The following is a 20,580-nucleotide window of genomic DNA, read 5'->3' as shown; positions in this document are numbered from 1 at the left end:
GCCAATCGGATACAAGCTCAGTGGCAAGCGTTTTCCCTTTCCGGCAGGCTCCCTCGCCCTTTGCACGCTGGGAAATGTAGTCCGGTAGCTGTTGCCGGCGGCGTCTGGGTCGCGGCGCTCTTTCGGAGCATGACGGGAGTTGTAGTTGAGGGGCGTCCCGGGAATGATCCGGGTGACGCCTTCTGGTCCGGGGGCGGGCGGTCACAGCGCTACTTGGCTGAAAGGAGGAGGAACTGGCAGCGGGGAGGAGGCTCTTGCGAGGCCTGAAAGGCTGCGCAACAAGACAGGAGTGGGGGTTGGGGTTCGGGGTTGGGGGACAGCCAGGGATCGGGTGTGATATGCTACTGGGGTCGTGACCGCCTGGGGGCCGAGGCAGTCACTGGCCAGACCCAGCCAGGGGTCCTCGTCTTCGTCGGGCCTAATTTCCAGCAGCAGGCTAGGCCTCACCAGAGGCTCCTTTCCGTGCGGCCGCCCCCAATTCCTGCCCCTATTCTCTGGCCGGGAGATGGCTTCCCCGAGTCCCCCGCCGGAGCCAAAGGTAAGTAAGCACCCCCTGGGATCCCCGTTGTCTCGCCACTACCCCAGCAAGGCCGCACCATTGCTTTCTCCCCCAGGCTCCCCACCAACCTCCTGACCGCCTCTGTAAGACCAGCGCCTTGCAAGGAACTCCCCACTAGTGAGCTGGGGTGCGGTTCGCGAACAAACTGCCCACTGGCTCCTTTTTTTTTTCTTTTTCTAGAGAGACTTTATAAATCGGCTTGAGGAAATAAGTAATGCTCCAGACTAGCTCTCTCATTCGTGAGTTTTTCAGGGGAAGCACCATTTTTGACCTTCCCTTGTGTCTTCTGTTCCTGGCACAGTGCCTGTACCCAAAGTATACGCTTAGAGAACCTCAAGGAATTGCATAGAGTCACAAGCCAGTGCAAATGGAGAATTGTAGCAGGTAGTGAGATGAGGGAAGCTTGGAGAGGCCTTGGGGCAGTTCACTAACATTAAACTGTTAGGGCATAATTATTAAATCAGAAAAGCCTTATCCTTAGGTCCTTTCTGAGATGCCTGTCAGTTACAGTTCGTTCCCAGAATTGGGCACCATATGGAACTTTCAGTTATCATGTTCCTCCTGGCCTACTTGGCCCTGATAAGTGATTGCCTCTGCCACTTTCAGTGGTAGAATTGTCCTTGAGACAAGAACTGACTGCAGAAATCATACTATTTCAGGGGTTGCTGACATTTGAGGATGTGGCTGTGTTTTTTACCCAGGAGGAGTGGGATTATCTGGACCCAGCTCAGAGAAGCCTGTATAAAGATGTCATGATGGAGAATTATGGAAACCTGGTCTCACTGGGTAAGAATCTGCTGTTTCTCTAATTACAATATCTTAAGAAGGTAGAGACAAATCAGACTAACAGAACATTTGGATGGAAACCAGTACCAAAACTGCTTTGTCCTACAGTTCCGATTCAAACCTTTAAGCCATTAATTGTTTCCATAACTCTGATCCCTAGGTTGCTTGCAGTCACCAAAATGCAAGCCTTTCCGGCATCCTGTCTCCATAATCTCATTCCCATACTGTTCTGTACTTTCTATCCTGGCTCATCCTCCCACAGCTTTCCTCCCACCCTTTTTCACTCTGCCTTCTGGAGCCCCTGTTCCTCTTCACATAACGTTCCTTACCTCCTGGCCTTAACTGAAACCTGGCACTTTCCCAAGGACATCATTTCTCTGGCAGTTTTTCAAGTGGGGGCTGCTTATCCTCCCACATCCTCCTCCTTCCCCATCCTTTGTCTCAGTATTGGAAGGGAGAAGTTATTGTTCTCCCAGCTTTTAAATGCTGTCCCCAAAGCATTAGTTTTCCACCTTCAGACAAAATCTCTCCTTCTTTGAGATGTCAGCAGTCTTGCTTTTTCCACTCAGTTTCTTTTCACTATCTGTCCGCTTTTTGTTTCTTTCCTCACACATAACTTTGTCACATGTTTCATAGTCTAACTCCTGCCATGGATGGCCCAGTTCATACTTCAGCCTCAGTGGATCTTACTTCAGGGACTCTGCTTTCCAATTTTATTCAGCATCTTGCAACATGGATCATATCAATTTTGTCATAACAGCCAACTCCTAAATCCCAATACCCTATTCTCTGACCAGGTATTTGGCAATGGAAGTTTATTGACTGTAACTAGACAAGGGTAACCAAAAGAGACAGGCTTTCTCCCCTTGTGGAGCTTACTGCAATTGCTCTGTCTTTCCTACTCCTTTCCACCTAAACCCATTCATTATTAACAATGTTTCCTGTCCCCTGACGTCTCTCTTTTTTCACCACGGTGTCCATCCTCTCTGGGCTTGCCTCCCCATCTAATCACCAGCAAGCTCTCTTACCAGCTTGTCTTTATTCTCTACCTATTCTGCAAACTTCAAATCCTGTATTTGTTATAAAATGCACCTTTTTCTCTTTCCTATCCAAATTGCTAAACACAGCAGGAGAAATTCTCTAGCCAAAAGGACTGATATCCTGTATGAAAGTATGGCTTTTTTCTTCTGATCTCTACTGGGTTTTTATATCTTAGCAATATTTTTTGTCCTTGATAGGCTCACTGCCCTGTTCTATTTAGTGACTATTCCAAAAGCTTTCCATCATTTAGTAGTGACATCATCTTCTGTTTGTCAGAGAAAATAAAGGCCAATAAGCACAAACTCTCAACTTCTCTGCCTCTTATTTGCACACTTAAAGCTGCTCTCATCTTCTCACCTTTCCAGAACTTACCAGTCATCCTTTTTTCCCTTACAGTTTCGGTCTCTATTTCTTCTCCCTTGGTACCCTCATTCTGATGATTGGTACATTCATAGCTCTTCCAATAGGAAAAAAGAGAAGAAAAAAGAAAAATCTCTCCTATAAGCTAGAGTCTCCCTCTTGCTGCTGCCTGTAATTTACTACTTGTTCTTTTCATAGTTAAGTTTTTTTAAGAGTAGTCAATGTGTGTTCTATACTTCTTTACCTCCCCTTGTGTCTGAGCCCCTTTGCCTTGTCTCCAATATTCCCCTTAAATTGTTGAACAGTGGTCTGTAATAATGTCATTGTCAAATGCAGTAGACTCTTTTGGGACCTTATTTTATTCTATCTCTCTGTGAATATTTGAAACTCTTTATTGTTTCCCTCCATTGGCTTGTATTCTCAGACTTCCCCTCAGTGTGTACTCTTTCCTTGGGGGAACTTACCTACACTCAGATCAGCTACCACTCTGTAATGATAAGTCTCAAATTTTTTTTTTTTCCCGAGACATAGTCAAGCTCTGTCGCCCAGGCTAGAATGCAGTGGCGCGATCTTGGCTCACTGCAACTTCCACCTCCTGGGTTCAAGAGATTCTCCTGCCTCAGCCTCTTGAGTAGCTGAGATAACAGGCATGCACCACCACACCCAGCTAATTTTTGTATTTTTAGTAGAGACGGGGTTTCACCATGTTGGCCGGGCTGGTCTCAAACTCCCGACCTCAGGTGATTTGTACGCCTCAGCCTCCCAAAATGCTGGGATTACAGGCATGAGCCACTGCGCCCGGCCCAAATCTTTATTTCCATTTAAGAAAGGTAATGGCGAGCCTAACTGCCTATGTTTAAATCCTGGTTCCGTTACTTTCTTAGCCTTGTGACTGTAGTGATTTAACCTCTCTTTGCCTCCGTTTACTTTTTTATAAAATGGAAATAATAATAGCACCTATCCCTTAGGGTTATTGTGAGCATAAACTGAATTAATATATGTGAAACATTTAAGACACTGACTAGCATGTAGTAAGTACAATATAAATATTGACTTTTATTGTTGTCATCTCCTCTGTTGAGCTTCAAATTCCTAGTCATCTTTGGAAGACCACATAAGTAACTCACACCTGGCAAGTTTCAATCCATTAAAATCAAGGGCCCTCTCTCCAGAGTTAAACACTCCTTTCTTTGTTCTACCTTGTATATACTCCTGTTATTGAATTTATCATACTATACTACAATCATTCTATATATGTTACTTTTCTAACCTCACTGGTTACTGTGAGGATGGTAAATATACCTGTTTCATTTGATTTCTCTAGCGCTTAGCACAGAGCAGGACCTTTATTATATGCTTCTTAAATATTCGTATGACTGAGTAAGTATAGTTAATTTAAGACTCAGTATCTCTTAACTGGATTATTGCATTAATCCCTAAAGTAGCCCCTTGCCACTAGTTTTCTTTTTTAAAATATATTATCTCTACTGCTACCAAAGTGATTTTGTATTAGTTAACTGCGTAAAACTTCTGATGGTTCCTGATGGCTTAAAGGATATGAATCTTAATTTCTTATTATACAGAACCTTCCAAGTATAGCCTCTGCCTAGCCTTCTTGCCTCACCTGTTTTTTCCTGCATACCACTTTAGTCTTCAGCCATATCAGCTGCTGGTGTGTGTGTGTGTGTGTGTGTGTGTGTGTGTGTTTTAATATGCCATGATGTCTCTCAGTCACTGCCAGCTTATTCATACATTAATAGTATTCTGGTTGAGAGAACCAGATAAGTGCCCAGCCCTACCTTTCTCTAAAAGTGCAGCATGTAAATACCACATGGACAAGGTATGACAGTGTGCCCATAGGTGATCTTGTACTTGTCTTCTTTATTTAAACTTTAATACAGCTTTCCATCATTCATCATTTCTCCTCCCATAGGAGTCTTTTCATCCTCCTCAATAGACCCTATCTCCATCCTTTTGGTGAGAGCTTCCGTGATGAGAGATCACTATTACTCTACTGTTGCAGTGCAGTATTCTCTTCTACTTCATCTTATTGCTGTTCATAATGCAACTCTGGACCAGCTTTATAGTTTTGGCTTTTCATTTATACTTTTCCTTTTCAAGCTGATTTTTAAAAAAAGTTTAATAGCTACATTGATGATACGGTTGATAGCTTAATATCTCAGATCATGGACGTCTTCCATTTTCATAACTCTTTCAGTCTACTTGAGCCCAGACTGGGTCTTAAGAGAACTGGAATGGTTGTAGGTACAAGACCTTGAACTCACTGTTTTTCTTCTTTGGTTATAGTCTTTTTTAATTTGTTGAATTCGTTAATTCATTCGATGAGTAGTTAACATTGTGCTACACCCTAGAAATTGACCATTCTCCCATTCTGTTATGTCATCCAGGAAAACTGTTCATTTTATAGTCTGTTTGCTGGCGAGATTGGCAACTATGGCCCACAAGCCAAATCTGGCACATTGCGTGTTTTTGTAAAGAAAATTTTATTGAAATGCAGACATCCCCATTTATGTATTGTCTATGATGACTTTCATGCTATAATAGCAGAATTGAGCTGTTGCAACACTGACTCTGATTCAGAAAGCCCAAACTATTTGTTGTCAGGTTCTTTACAGAAAAAGTGTGCCAACTCATATTCTATACTAAAGTTTATTTACTTCTACTTTCCTATTTCCTTGCTTTCTCTCCCTCCCCACAGCTATGATGTTATTAAAACTGTTTGATTTCAGATTATAGAAATCAATTCAAACAGCTTAAGACAACAAGGGAAATTCGTATAGGGAAGTCTTATAGACTATATGAGCATGGTTACAGCTGGACATCAGAAAAGGACTGAAACCAGAAACTGAATCATTCTCAGAATGTCAGGAATTACTATCTGTCTTAGCTCAGGCTGCTATAGCAAAATATCATAGACTGGATGACTTAAACAGTGGATATTTATCTCTCAGTTCTGGAGGCTGGGAAGTCAAAGATCTAGGTGATTGCAGACTCAGTTCCTAGTGAGGGCCCTCTTGCAGGCTTGTAGATGGCCACCTTCTTACTGTATGTTCACATGGCAGAAGGAGAGAGACAGAGAGAGAAAAGAAAACAAATGTTCTGATCTTTGTTCCTCTTTTTATAAGAACACTAATCCCATTGTGGGGGCCCCCACCGTCATGACCTCATCTAAATTTAATTACTTCCCAAATGCCTCACCTCCAGATACCATCACATTGTGGATTAGGGCTTCACCATGTGAATTTTTGGTGGGAACACAAACATTAAGTCTATAACACTGTCTTATCTCTTTTTTCTCCTTGACAGTTTAGTCTTTCCTCCTTATGTTCACATACTATCATCCTTTCGGCTTCTGGTTTGATAGGATACAATTCTAGCTACCTTCAGAATAACTAGCAATTTCAGTTTCAATTCCAGGATCTTCGGTGAGACCCACTTTGAGTCAACTATCTACTATAGAAAAATTGGCTATAACCACAGGATGGGAAGATATTGTATAAGCATTGCCAAGCCCAGATCTAATGGATAGTCATTTCAAGGCTGCTCTGTGTGGAAGCCTTACACTTGTTTTCTTCACCTGCCTATCCTGTTGACATATTTATTTTTATGCCAATGTCATTATTTTATTTGCTTTAACAATATATTACATTTTATGTCTAGTAATGTAAGTCATTCTTTAATAACCTTTTTCAGGATGTACTTAACTAGTCTGCCTTCTAGTTAAAATTTAGATTTTTTGACTTTTTTATTGGTTCATCTGATTTTTGTATTGGAATGTGATTAGTTTCATAGATTAAAAAGAATTGAGATCTTATAATACTGAATCTCTTTAGCCATTTGGTTGACTCTGTTTAACTGTCCTTTTGTCTTTCAGAAAAATGATATGGAATATTTTTATGGATCTTACACATTTCTTATGTTTATTCTTAGGTTTTATGTTTTTTGTTACTATTGTGAAGGGCTTATATCATTTCTCTGTAGTATTTACCAACTTTTTTTATAGTAAGAAAAAGCATTCCAATCTTATTAGGATTATATTTTCATTGGCTTCTTTCTGGAATTTCAGGTATACATTCATGTCATCTTCACATAATGATAATTTTGTCTTATTCTTTTGGATGAAATTGACGGAACAGTATCCACTGAACTAATACTATGAAGAGACTGCCTTCTCACAAAGAATTTACAATCCAGTAGAAGAGACAAACAAATAACAAACAGTTAAAAAGTACAGTGTAATAATAGCTATAATAGAGTTATAGATAAGGGCTGGTACTAAAAAATAGAACACTAAATCTGTCTAGTGGACTTAGTAAAGGCTTTGTAAAGGAACTGTTGCTTTAATCTTAAAGATTCCTTTGAATCTTAAAGGGAAACCAAGAGCTTGCCAGGTAAACAGTGTTGAGGGACATTTAGTAAATGAGATATGGAAAGATAAGATATGAAAGACTGTAACACAAGCAAATCGCCGACATAAAGCATGATAAAGCAGGTAGGAACGTGAATTGGGGCTTAGAGACTGTGTCATGAAGATTTGTATCATAGCAAAGAGCTTTGATTCGATCTTAAAGGTGATGGGGAGCTGCCAAATCTACAGGTGATAACATGAGTAGAATTCCATTTTATAGAGATCTCTTCTGGAATCAGTAAGGCATATATAATGTGTTGGCAGCCTGAAGACTGGAGCCAAAGATTATAAGGCAGCTACATAATTGTGAGAGTTAAAAGGTAGGTGATAGAAAGAAATCTAGGATTTGGATGATTGATTAACAGTAAGAAGAAGGGATAAATATAGGAGGATGATTCCTGCTTTGGGACTATAGGATAATGGATGATGGTGCCTCTCAAGAGATAATTAAAGGTGAGAAGAGATGAGAGCAGATGATGATGACCATGTTAATTGTGAGCCCTTTGTGAGGCATTTAACTGGAGATATTTGGAGGGTGTATATACAGAACAAGTCAATAGGTAAATGTGGGTAACAATAATAAAAATCAGTTGGCAAAGGAAAAGAAATAAATGAGGGAAATTTATCAGAAAAGGACAAAGAAGTAGGGAGGGAAATAATGTAATAGTGTAAAAACCAAAAACAGATAATGTCAAGAAACCAGGGTGGTCAACAGTGTCAGGTGCTGCTGAATAACGTAAGGACTGAAAAATGCCCATTTTAGGCTGGATACGGTGGCTCACCCCTGTAATCTTGGCACTTTGGGAGACCAAGGCAGGTGGATCACCTGAGTTTAGGAGTTTGAGACCAGCCTGGCCAACATGGTGAAACCCCCTCTCTACTAAAAATACAAAAAAGTTAGCCAGGCATGGTGGCAGGCACCTGTAATCCCAGCTACTAGGGAGGCTGAGGCAGGAAAATCACTTGAACCTGGGAGGTACAGGTTGCAGTAAGCCAAGATCGTGCCATTGCACTCCAGCCTGGGCCGCAAGAGTGAAACTCCATCTCAAAAAAAAAAAAAAAAAAATGCCCCTTTTTAAAAAATTTGAGTCACTGGTGATCTTATAAGAAGTTTCTCTAGATGCTGGAAACAGAAACCAGATTTCACCATTGGTTGCAGAATAGATTGAATGGGAAGAGGTTGGGCATGGAAAATAGGAAATAGAAAATTATGATAAGATTTTTTTTTTTCAATGCTTGGAATTCATAAAGAAAAGGATTTCAGTTTCAAGATAAAGTTGGACATATTTATGTAATGGCAGGAAAGTGTCATTAGAGAATGTACATTGAAGAAAGAGGAAAGACTGGGGATAATTAAGCAACTGCCCAGAGGTGAGTGGGGTCAACAAAGCATGGATGGATTACCTTTGCATAGGAGTGGGATATATCCTTATGTACCATTGGCAGATAATTTCATAGGTAGAGGACAGAAAGCTGAGGGAATTCTTCTATCTTTTTTCATTATGAGAAAGAAAATGAAGTCCACTGAAAATGAATTTGAGAGGGGACATTATAAGTAGCCTTAGAAGAAATAAAGTTTCTAGTAGTTTCTTAGGGGAATAATAGAAGGTTTTTTTTTAGAATAAAATAATGACTAGTTTGAAGTAAGCAAATAGAAAATTCAAAGATGACTCCATAAAAGATTGAGAGAAAAGAGGATGTATGAAAAAGGAGCTCATTTAGGGCCAAAATATAAATTTGGTCATAATTGAATCTTCTAGCAGAATTATCTAATGTCTATTCCAGCAAGAGATGGAAAATCAGGAAGATGTCAGAAGCAGGCCTAAATGTACTACAGGGTATATGCAACTCTGTTATATCACAGACTACTGTGCTGTCTTTTCTTCAACACATGCAAGATTTTCATTTCTCAGATGTCATGCAGCCTCTCAGTTGGAACAAGTTGGTGAACCTTGAGTCTTATATTGTTAGAGAGTTTAGAATCACTTATACCTGAGGTATGACTTGTGGTAGGTGAAGTCGTAAGCTACCACAGACTGCCCTTTTTTGTTGTTGCTTCTGTGAACTGTGACCATGTTTCTTAATACTTATTTTACTCTGTATCTTGATATTATAGACTCTCTGTCCCCTAACCCTTTATTATTGTTTTTAAAAGCCATTTTGTCTCTTTATATAGGAACTGCTTTTTACTTAATATTTTCTTTCCCCATTTTTACTTAACATCCATTCCATTTGGCAGGGGGGCTTCATGTCTTATCTCTGAATCCTGGTTGATTACATTGTTTCTGGAGTGCTTTTGATGGGCAGTGAATAAATGCTTGTTAATGAATGAATTATTGTTTCCCCTAGTTCTTTGTCTTTTTCTTAGCATCTTTTTTTAATTATTATTATTTTGAGTTAGGTCTCACTCTATTGCCCAGGCTGGAGTGCAGTGACACGATCATGCCTCGCTGCAGCTTTGACCTGTTGGGCTTGAGTGATCAATCCTCCTGCTACCTGAGTAGCTGGGACTACACGTTTTTGCCACCATGCCTGGCTAATTAAAGAAAAAAAATTTTTTTTTTTTTGTAGAGATGAAGTCTCACTGTTGCTCAGGTTGGTCTCAAACTCCTGAGCTCAAATGATCCTCCCACCTCAGTCTCCCAAAATGATAGGATTACAGGCATAAGCCACTATGCCCAGCCATTAGCTTTTGGTCCCTTCTGTTAATTATTTGGTCTGATCATATTCCAATAATGCTTTCTTATCCTAAATTTTCCTGAACTTAGTGGGATTTTTTTTTCATCCTATCCTGTTTTCCTTGAGAGACTGATTAATCCCACTTTGTCTTGATTTATTTTCTCTGTTTGCCCACCTTACTTTGTTTCTCCTTGCCTTAAAGACCTTGATTGATCTTTGTATTTCCTGTTTATTATTCCAGATGTTTTGAACAGAGATAAGGATGAGGAGCCAACTGTAAAACAAGAAATTGAAGAAATTGAGGAAGAAGTGGAACCACAGGGTGTAATAGTTACAAGAATCAAAAGTGAAATTGACCAGGATCCTATGGGTAGAGAAACCTTTGAACTTGTTGGTAGGTTAGATAAACAAAGAGGGATCTTCTTGTGGGAAATACCAAGGGAATCTTTGACCCAGGAACAGAGAATGTTCAGAGAAAACACTAACATTATCCGTAAAAGACCAAACTCAGAAGAGAAATGCCATAAATGTGAAGAATGTGGAAAGGGTTTTGTCCGCAAGGCCCATTTCATTCAACATCAAAGGGTCCATACTGGTGAGAAACCTTTTCAGTGCAATGAATGTGGGAAAAGTTTTAGTCGCAGTTCATTTGTTATTGAACATCAGAGAATTCACACTGGGGAAAGGCCCTATGAGTGTAACTACTGTGGAAAAACCTTTAGTGTGAGCTCAACCCTTATTAGACATCAGAGAATCCACACTGGAGAAAGACCCTATCAGTGTAATCAGTGTAAACAGAGCTTCAGCCAGAGAAGGAGCCTTGTTAAACATCAAAGGATTCATACAGGTGAGAAACCCCACAAATGTAGTGACTGTGGGAAAGCCTTCAGTTGGAAATCACACCTTATTGAGCATCAAAGAACTCACACTGGTGAGAAACCTTATCACTGTACCAAATGTAAGAAGAGCTTTAGTCGAAATTCATTGCTTGTTGAGCATCAAAGAATTCACACTGGGGAAAGACCCCATAAATGTGGTGAATGTGGGAAAGCCTTTCGATTAAGTACATACCTTATACAACACCAAAAAATCCACACTGGGGAGAAGCCTTTTCTTTGTATTGAGTGTGGAAAAAGCTTCAGTCGGAGCTCATTCCTTATTGAACATCAGAGGATCCATACTGGTGAGAGACCTTATCAGTGCAAAGAGTGTGGGAAAAGTTTCAGTCAACTTTGTAACCTTACTCGTCATCAGAGAATTCACACAGGAGACAAGCCCCATAAATGTGAGGAATGTGGAAAAGCCTTTAGTAGAAGCTCAGGTCTTATTCAGCATCAGAGAATTCACACCAGGGAGAAGACTTATCCATACAATGAAACTAAGGAAAGTTTTGATCCAAATTGCAGTCTTGTTATACATCAGGAGATCTACCCTAAGGAGAAATCTTATAAATGTGATGAATGTGGGAAAACTTTTAGTGTTAGTGCTCATCTTGTACAACATCAAAGAATCCACACTGGTGAAAAGCCCTATCTATGTACTGTCTGCGGGAAAAGCTTCAGTCGGAGCTCATTTCTTATTGAACATCAGAGAATCCATACTGGTGAGAGACCCTATCTGTGCAGACAGTGTGGCAAAAGCTTTAGTCAGCTTTGTAATCTTATTCGACATCAGGGTGTTCACACAGGTAATAAACCCCATAAATGTGATGAATGTGGAAAGGCCTTTAGTCGGAACTCGGGTCTTATTCAGCATCAGAGAATACACACAGGAGAGAAACCTTATAAGTGTGAGAAGTGCGACAAAAGTTTCAGTCAGCAGCGCAGTCTTGTCAACCATCAGAAGATTCATGCAGAGGTGAAAACCCAAGAAACTCATGAATGTGATGCTTGTGGTGAAGCCTTTAATTGCCGCATTTCTCTTATTCAGCATCAGAAATTGCACACAGTGTGGATGCAATAAATGTAGAGCAATACATAAGCTCAATTTGATTTGAGACTAGTTACCCAAGTGCAGTTTTAGTATGGCTCAACATGGTCAGATTTAGTGACAAAGCAAATTCCCCTTGGCCTCAGGCAAATGGTTTCTAAAGATTCTGTGAATAGTGGACAACAACCCGTGAGCAACTGACTCCCACTACTCTTTGATGATCGTAGAGAAAGACTTGGTAATTTATCTAAGTATCTTTAATAAATTTTCCAGCAGAGAGATTAAACCCAGGTTCAGAGCATGAGTGCTCTGAGGGACAAAGTTGAATTCGTATAAGGGAGCTGGAGCAGCTGTTGTTGGAAAACTGAGAATGATGATTCAAAGAGTCTTCTGTCACATCTCATATTGTGGTTCTTTCAGTTCCATGATATGTTTGGCTCTGCATGCCAAAGTCCAGTGATTAAGCATATATAAGTTGTCAAGGAAACAAAGCCCAGATGTTTTTGAAACCAATGTACAGTTTTTGTTATTGTTTAAGAAAGCCAGTTGTTTGGCATGTGAGTTAAAGGTGGTTCCAATGCCTAATGGTTCCCTGATCTATGAAATGAGTGGACCATTAACTTTATATGTAAAGATTATGTTAGTAATTAAGAAACCTAACAAAGGTGTTACCAAGGAACCTTTGGGAGTGCCTTTTTGTTTTTCAAGATGGACCCAAAAAAGTGGAGGAAGATACTGTTCTTTTGTGCCCTCCTATCTGTGGAAGATATTTGTAGACCTATGTGAATAAGCTTATTCCTCCACAACCAGGTGCATATAAAAGTGTACATATTTTGATTGCCAAGAATTGGAAATAAAAAGACCTGGAGTCTATGCTAGGAAACTGAGATATTTTGGTATTGCATTGGTTTTTATGGTAACTAGGTTTTGCATGCAATTAAAAATCCTTATTTCTTGTTCTAGGGCTTCCCTTAGTTAATGGTCATTATAAACTATTAATTCATCTGTTTTAATCATTAAAACCTGTTTTTTTTCTGCTTTGTGTAAGAGTTGTTACTTTAGTGTAAAACCAATTCTGTCAAACACATTACTGTGTTTTTAAAATTAGAATCAAAGATAGGAAGGAAATTGCTCTCATTTGTTCTGCATGTGACTCCTTAACCTTTTCTGGAGTAGTTCAACTAAACCCAGGCTCTTTAGTTTCTGAGTATAGAATTCCAAATTACCAGAATTCTGTAATTCCAGCTTTCTAATAGTTTGAGCAGACAACCCCTCCCTTTCTCCTGCACCTCAGTCATTTTAAAAATTACCTCCAGACTTTCATTTTCCCATCTCTTTATGTGTGTGCCTGCATGTGAGTGTGGAGATTATGGTACATGTATAGAAAGATACCTATCTTTGTGCTCTCCCTTATTCAAATTAGGTACTCATAGTTACTATACAGTTGACATATCAAAACAATTTGTAGTCCAGTGAAAAGTACAAAACACAACATACTGCACCTGAATCTTCTATAAAATTATCCTGCCCTCGGTCTTCCTGGTTTTACTTATTTTACATCTGTGGTTGCCAGATCAGGATCTCAGCTAATGAGGTTTTTAGACCTGTTCTCAGTATTGAAAAATCTAATGTGTATGTTTTCACTGCATGCCCACTGAAACACGTTTCTTTGCTTTTTGTAGAAGTCACATCAGTTTCATGTGTGGTTATTTTCTATAGCAGAAGCACTGGCTGCTGTTGACTTCATAGTAGTTTGAGGCCACGGTTGTATGAGGTATTCCTACATAATTTTTAAAATCCTTGGAAATAAACCTGGAGTGACAACTCAGAACTCCGGTAGCAGTGAACAATTCTTGACTGCATATGCAAATCATTGCTTGTAAAAAATATAGCCCCCTAAATATTTTTTTAATTATACTTTAAGTTCTGGGATGCATGTGCAGAACATGCAGGTTTGGTACATATGTGCTGTGGTGGTTTGCTGCACCCATCAACCCGTCATCTATATTAGGTATTCCTTTTTTTTCTTGAGATGGAGTCTTTCTCTGTCACCCAGGCTGGAGTGCAGCAGCACAATCTCAGCTCACCGCAACCTCTGCCTCCCAGGTTCGAGCAATTCTTCTGCGTCAGCCTCCCAAGTAGCTGGGATTATAGGTACCTGCCACCACTCCCAGCTAATTTTGTATTTTTAGTAGAAAAGGGTTTTCACCATGTTGGCCAAGCTGGTCTTGAACTCCTGACCTTGTGATCCACCAGCTTTGGCCTCCCAAAATGCTGGGATTACAGGCATGAGCCACCGTGCTCGGCCTACATTAGGTATTTGTCCTAATGCTATCCCTCCCCTTACCCCTAACCCCTGACAGGCCCTGCTGTGTGATGTTCCCCTCCCTGTGCCCATGTGTTCTCATTGTTCAGCTCTCACTTATGAGTAAGAACATGCAGTGTTTGGTTTTCTGTTCCTGTGTTAGTTTGCTGAGGATGATGGTTTCCAGCTTCATCCATGTTCCTGCAAAGGACATGAACTCATTCTTTTTTATGGTTGCATAATATTTCATGATGTGTATGTGCCACATTTTCTTTATCCAGTCTAACATTGATGGACATATGAGTTGGTTCCAAGTCTTTGCTATTGTGAATAGTGCTGCAGTAAACATATGTTTGTAAGTGACTTTATAGTAGAATGATTTATGACTCTTTGGGTATATACGCAGTAATGGGATTGCTGGGTCAAATGGTATTTCTAGTTCTAGATCCTTGAGGGATTGCCACACTGCCTTCCACGATGGTTGAACTAATTTGTACTCCCACCAACAGTGGAAAAGCATTCCTGTTTCTCCATATCCTCACCAGTATCTGTTGTTTCCTGACTTTTTAATGATCACCATTCCCACTGGCATTAGATAGTATCTCATTGTGGTTTTGATTTGCATTTCTCTAATAACTAGTGATGATGAGCTTTTTTTCATATGTTTGTTGGCCTTATAAATGTCTTCGTTTGAGAAGTGTCTGTTCCTATCCTTTGCCTACTTTTTAATGGGGTTGTTTTTTTTGTTTTTGTTTTTGTTTTTTTTGTAAATTTGTTTAAGTTTCTTCTAGAGTCTGGATATGAGCCCTGTGTCAGATGGATAGATTGTAAAAATTTTCGTCCATTCTGTAGGTTGCCTGTTCACTCTGATGATAGTTTCTTTTGCTGAGCAGAAGTTCTTTAATTTAATTAGATCCCATTTGTCAATATTGGCTTTTGTTGCAATTGCTTTTGGTGTTTTAGTCATGAAGTCTTTGCTCATGCCTAAATCCTGAATGGTATTGCCTAGGTTTTCTTCTAGGGTTTTTATGGTTTTAGGTTTTATGTTTACATCTTTTATCTATCTTGAGTTAATTTTTTATAAAGTGTGAGGAAGGGGTCCAGTTTCAGTTTTCTGCATTTGGCTAGCCAGTTTTCCCAACACCATTTATTAAATAGGGTATCCTTTCCCCATTGCTTGTTTTTATCAGATTTTCAAAGATCAGATGGTTGTAAAGTGTGGTATTATTTCTGAGGCCTCTATTCTGTTCCATTAGTCTATCTATCTGTTTTGGTACCAGTATCATGCTGTTTTGGTTACTGTAGCCTGGTAGTATAGTTTGAAGTCAGGTAGTGTGATGCCTCTAGCATTGTTCTTTTTGCTTACGATTGTCTTGGCTACATGGGCTCTTTTTTGGTTCCATATGAAATTCAAAATAGTAGTTTCCAATTCTGTGAGCTTGATGGGAATAGCATTGAATCTATAAATTACTTTGGGCAGTATGGCCATTTTCACTTACAAATTTATTAAAAAAAAAAAAAAACGGTTAAGTGTCCACTTCTTTTTCCCAAGAAAATTATACAGGTATGCAGAGAGCTCTAGAGAGGGAAATGAAGTATCCAGAAGAGAAGGGAAGGAAAAAGTCAAATCAAGAGGAGGATGCTTAAGATGAGGCTAAAAGATGAGTACCTGGGAAGATGAATAGTATCTGAAGGCGGGGGAATTATGAGAGAACTGACAGCTACAAATTGAATTCCTGATTGCTTGGTGAATTGGGAATGTGACAGGAGGTAAGGCTGCCCTTCAGTAAGGGCAGATGATGTGTATGTTAAAAGGGCACATATTTGAAGTGTTCAGCTCTCAGTTTTCACTACTAAACACCTATGTAACCAGCACCAAGCTTGAGAATAGCATCACTAGTACTACAAATACTTCCCTTGCGCAACTTTGCAAATACTACCCCCCAAAACCCTATGCTCCATTTTAACTTGAGACAATTTGAAAGTGACTGGGAGGGGAAAATTTAGGGCCAGGCTTTTGTTTGTTTTTGTTTTTTGATATTTTGTTTTTTAAATTTTCACCTGGTTCTTGTTAAGTGTGCAGGGACCATGGTTCTTGACCTTCCTTAGATTTGTGGATCTTAATTCTCAGAAAATTCCATGTGTAAAATATTGTGCCAGGGCCTTGTTTCTGTGTAAAAACATCTAGAGGTCTTTATAGTAGCACAGATGAGAGACTATGGTGCTTCAGCTAAGGCAGTGGGAATATGAGAAAGAGGTGAGCTTGAGAAATATTTATAAACAGTGAGATTTGGTTGCTAATTGGATGAGGAAACAAGGAAGAGTAAAGATTCAAAGTCAGTTTGGGTGGTTAGTGCTTTTATTTGATGAGACAGGACAAAAAAAAAGTACATTGTATGGAATGAGGAGATCACTAACACTTTGAATGTGTGTTGTTCTGTCTGTGAGATAGTAAAGATATCCAAAAAAATAAAAACCAGGCAAAAATATTCTATTTCACTGTAATTTTGATGAATGAGGCATTTCACATTCATCTGTCTTTCTAAAGAAGGATGTCATCAGCAAGTCTAGGGGCACACAGAACATACCTACTTAAGCACAGTGCTTGCAGAATAAATTTCAACTCCTTTTTAGAAAACAATCTAGTCCAGATATTCCAATCATTTTTTTTTAAAGTTACTGTTCCCAGTCAGTATTTGACCTTTGACATTCTTCTACTTCATTCAAAAGTATTTTGTGGCCTGAGGTGGGTGGTAGGGGTGGGATGATTGGTTTCTTTTAAATTAAGGCCAACTATAACCAGAATGCACAAAGAGAAAGACACATTTGCTTTACTGCACAAATGGGATGAGGTCAATTAACATGTATTTAAAAAATACCTGCTAGATGTTATGTCCGTTTCATAGTTGCATCAAGCAGCCTTTTATCATTAAGGAGACTTGAAGGTTTGAAGAATGCATAATAAGCCATATATATTGCATAAAGACAGGAAAAATCACCCAACTTTCCAAAACACTGAGTTTTCATTAACTTTGTATTTCATTCACACAGATAAAATGTGGTGTGTGCATCTTGCCTGTGTTGTTGCCTGTCTAGGAGCCATGCTCTAAGAACAGGTTTCTCATGTTAGTCCACTGGCTGAGGTAAATCTCCACATTACATGACAGTCATTGTGTCCCTGCAGCCCAGAAGTGTACTCTGAACAGGACAAAGTAACAGAGCAGGACAAGGAAAAGTTGTACATAGTTGCAGAAAGATGCCTTGACCTTGATTATCTTAAGAGGGCAGAATACATTTCTCTGACACCTGAGACCTTGGGCTACCACCTAGCCCTGACTATTCTGAACTGCCAAAAGAATTGGTGCTATGTTTAGTAAATGCCCTATTTTTCCTATGCCACACTGCTCAGCCTGACCGAGTCTGTGCATGTATGTAAGTCTCTTTTTGAGAACAAGGTAAAGAATTTTGAACTTTCATTTGTCCCAAATGCTTGCCTATCAGGTTGCAATGAAACAGACTTTATTAGGATGGTAAATGGCTATGCTACACTTAAGGAGTTGTTTGTTGTTTTCTCTAGTCTAAAGATGTCATGTCTGGCCAGGTGTGGTGGCTCATGCCTATAGTCCTAGCACTGTGGGATGCCAAGATGGGAGGATCACCTGAGGTCAGGAGTTCAAGACCAGCCTGGCCAACATGGTGAAACCCTGTCTCTACAAAATACAAAAATTAGCCAGGCCTGATGGTGGGTGCCTGTGGTCCCAGCAACTCGGGAGGCTGATGCGGGAGAATTGCTTGAACCTGGGAGGTGGAGGTTTCAGTGAGATGTTATCACACCATTGCACTCCAGCCTGGGTGACAGAGCAAGACTCCATCTCAAAAAAAAAAAAAGATGTCATGTCTACTCACCCATCCCACCAACGAAAGGCCAAGTGCTCTGTTAAATTGCTATTATAGACACTTAGCTGACTCCTGGTTCCCTCCTGATCCTCTACATTCTAGAAAGTAATTTTCAGCATTACTCTTAGGTTATTCTTTTCTTAAAAATCATCCTGTTTTGATTACTGTAGCTGTGTAGTACAGTTTGAAATCAGGTAGCATGATGCCTCCAGCTTTGTTCTTTTTGCTTAGGATTGTCTTGCCTATGCAGGCTCTCTTTTGGTTCCATATGGAGTTTAAGGTGGTTTTTTCCAGTTCTGTGAAGAGGGTCATTGGTAGAGATAAGACCAATGGAACAGAACAGAGGCCTCAGAGGCAATGCCACACATCTACAACCATCTGATTTTTGACAAACTGGCCAAAAACAAGCAATGAGGAAAGGATTTCCTGTTTAAAAAGGTGTTGGGAAAACTGGCTAGCAGTATGCAGAAAGCAGAAACTGGACCCCTTCCTGACACCTTACACTAAAATTAACTCCAGATGTATTAAAGACTTAAACATAAGACCTAACACCATCAAAACCCTAGAAGAAAACCTAGGCAAAACCATTCAGGACATAGGCATAGGCAAGGACATCATGACTGAAACACCAAAAGCACTAGCAAAAAAAGTCAAAATAGACATATGGGACCTAATTAAACTCCAGAGCTTCTGTACAGCAAGAGAAACAATTATTAGAGTGAACCGGCACCCAATAGAATGGGAAAAATTTTTTGCAATCTACCCATGTGACCAAGGGCTAATATCCAGAATCTACAAAGAACTAAAACAGATTTACAAGAAAAAAACAAACCCATCCAAAAGTGGGAGAAGGATATGGACAGACACTTTTCAAAAGAAGACATATATAAGGCCAAAAAACATATGGAAAAATGCTCATCATCACTGATTATGAGAGAAATGCAAATCAAAACCACATTGAGATATCACCTCACACCAGTTAGAATAGCAATCATTAAAAAATCTGGAGACAACAGATGTTAGAGAGGATGTGGAGAAATAGGAGCACTTTTACACTGTTGGTGGGAGTGTGAGCTATTTCAACCATTGTGGAAGACAGTGTGGTGCTTCCTCAAGGACCTAGAAATAGAAATTCCATTTGACCCGGCAATCCCATTACTGGATATATATCCAAAGTATTATAAATCATTCTATTATAAAGACACATGCATACATATGTTCACAGCGGCACTGTTTACAATAGCAAAGACCTGGAACCAACCCAAATGCCCATTGATGATAGACTGGACAAGGAAAATGTGGCACATATACACCATGGAATACTATGCAGCCATAAAAAACGATGAGTTCATGTCCTTTGTAGGAACATGGTTGAATATGAAAACTATCGTTCTTAGGAAACTGACACAAGAGCTGCAAATCAAATACTGCATGTTCTTACTCATAGGTGGGTGTTGAACAATGAGAACACATGGACACAGGGAGGGGAACATCACACGCTGGGGTCTGTTGCGGGGGCCAAGGGAGGGACAGCAGGGGGGGTGGGGAGGTCAGGGAAGGATAACATGGGGAGAAACGCCAGATGTAGGTGACTGGGGGATGGAAGCAGCAAACCACATTGCCATGTGTGTACCTATGCAACAGTCCTGCATGATCTGCACATGTACCCCAGAAACTCAAGTACAATAGAAAAAAAATCAGAATACACAAATAGAAAAAAAAAATAATCCATAGTTACCTATTTCTCATCACTTCAAGGCAAGACTTTCTAAAATATCTCTGTCCGTCCGTGTGCCACTCCATCATGGGAAATCAGCCTCACCATTTGCCAGGCTGATTGCCCATATTTCTCTCAACACATAGTTTGTACTCTAGTAAAGACACATAATTCATGTTTATTCTCACTCATTAGCCTTTACCTTTCTTCAAGAGCCAGCTGACAGGGAAAACTAATATTTATTCACTACTTATGTATCTGGCACTGTACATAAAATATTGCCCTCACAACAACCCTCTTTTACAGATGTGAAAGCCGAGGCTCAGAGAAACCAAGTATGTTTCCCAAGATCATAAAATTAATGATAAACTGCCTTCTACCCTCTTCTGTAAAGCATTCCTTCCCTTTTGATCTCAGCATCTAGCCTATGCCACTGCAATTTAGCACATTATTGTGTACAATTTTCTTTGTTTTCTAACTGCGTGCTTGTCTTCCTCATTTCCATGGTAAGCATACAGTGCTGAGCATACAGTAGGTGCTACAAGAGTGCAAGTTGTCTGATTTTTATGTATGTTATACATATCGATGCCCAGTACTGAGTGCTTTAGATTATTTCAAGAGGCTTGGACTACTTTCCAGCCAGAATACCATGTTTATATGAGCAGCAGAAAAAGAGCTTTGACTGGCTGTGTTGAGCTTTGCATCAGTTCTCTCTCTAACTCATCCTCTCTACAAAATAGGCGTTGGGATTGGTAGCATTGCATGAGCCCTCCAGGCTGCATTGAGCATGGGCAATTTATCTTTTACCCTAACCTAAAATAAATGGCAAAATGGTAAAATGAATGGCAGATATTGTTCTAAGGGAAGGTTCACAATTC

At 39.8% G+C, this 20,580-nt stretch overlaps 1 protein-coding gene across 3 annotated transcripts; it reads left to right on the top strand.

The window, feature by feature from the left end:
• Positions 1 to 114: 114 nt before the first annotated feature.
• On the top strand, positions 115 to 12,825 carry ZNF189 (zinc finger protein 189). Of its 3 annotated transcripts, none has more exons than XM_017527781.2 (3): positions 115 to 538; positions 1,219 to 1,345; positions 10,096 to 12,825. In XM_017527781.2, the coding sequence occupies exons 1-3, from the start codon at positions 506 to 508 to the stop codon at positions 11,814 to 11,816; spliced, it is 1,881 nt and encodes a 626-aa protein (XP_017383270.1). In that variant the 5' UTR covers positions 115 to 505; the 3' UTR covers positions 11,817 to 12,825. The 3 variants fall into 3 exon arrangements, with proteins under 3 accessions (XP_017383270.1, XP_017383271.1, XP_017383272.1); XM_017527782.2 differs by having other exon boundaries at positions 200 to 538; positions 1,261 to 1,345; XM_017527783.2 differs by having other exon boundaries at positions 200 to 538; positions 1,264 to 1,345; positions 10,096 to 12,817.
• The last annotated feature ends 7,755 nt before the right edge of the window (positions 12,826 to 20,580 follow it).

Source organism: Cebus imitator, unplaced genomic scaffold, assembly GCF_001604975.1.
Source record: "Cebus imitator isolate Cc_AM_T3 unplaced genomic scaffold, Cebus_imitator-1.0 Scaffold51, whole genome shotgun sequence".
In the NCBI taxonomy this organism is placed as follows: Eukaryota; Metazoa; Chordata; class Mammalia; order Primates; family Cebidae; genus Cebus; species Cebus imitator.
Note: the sequence above shows the minus strand (reverse complement) of the source record. Positions and strands in the feature narration are given on the sequence as shown.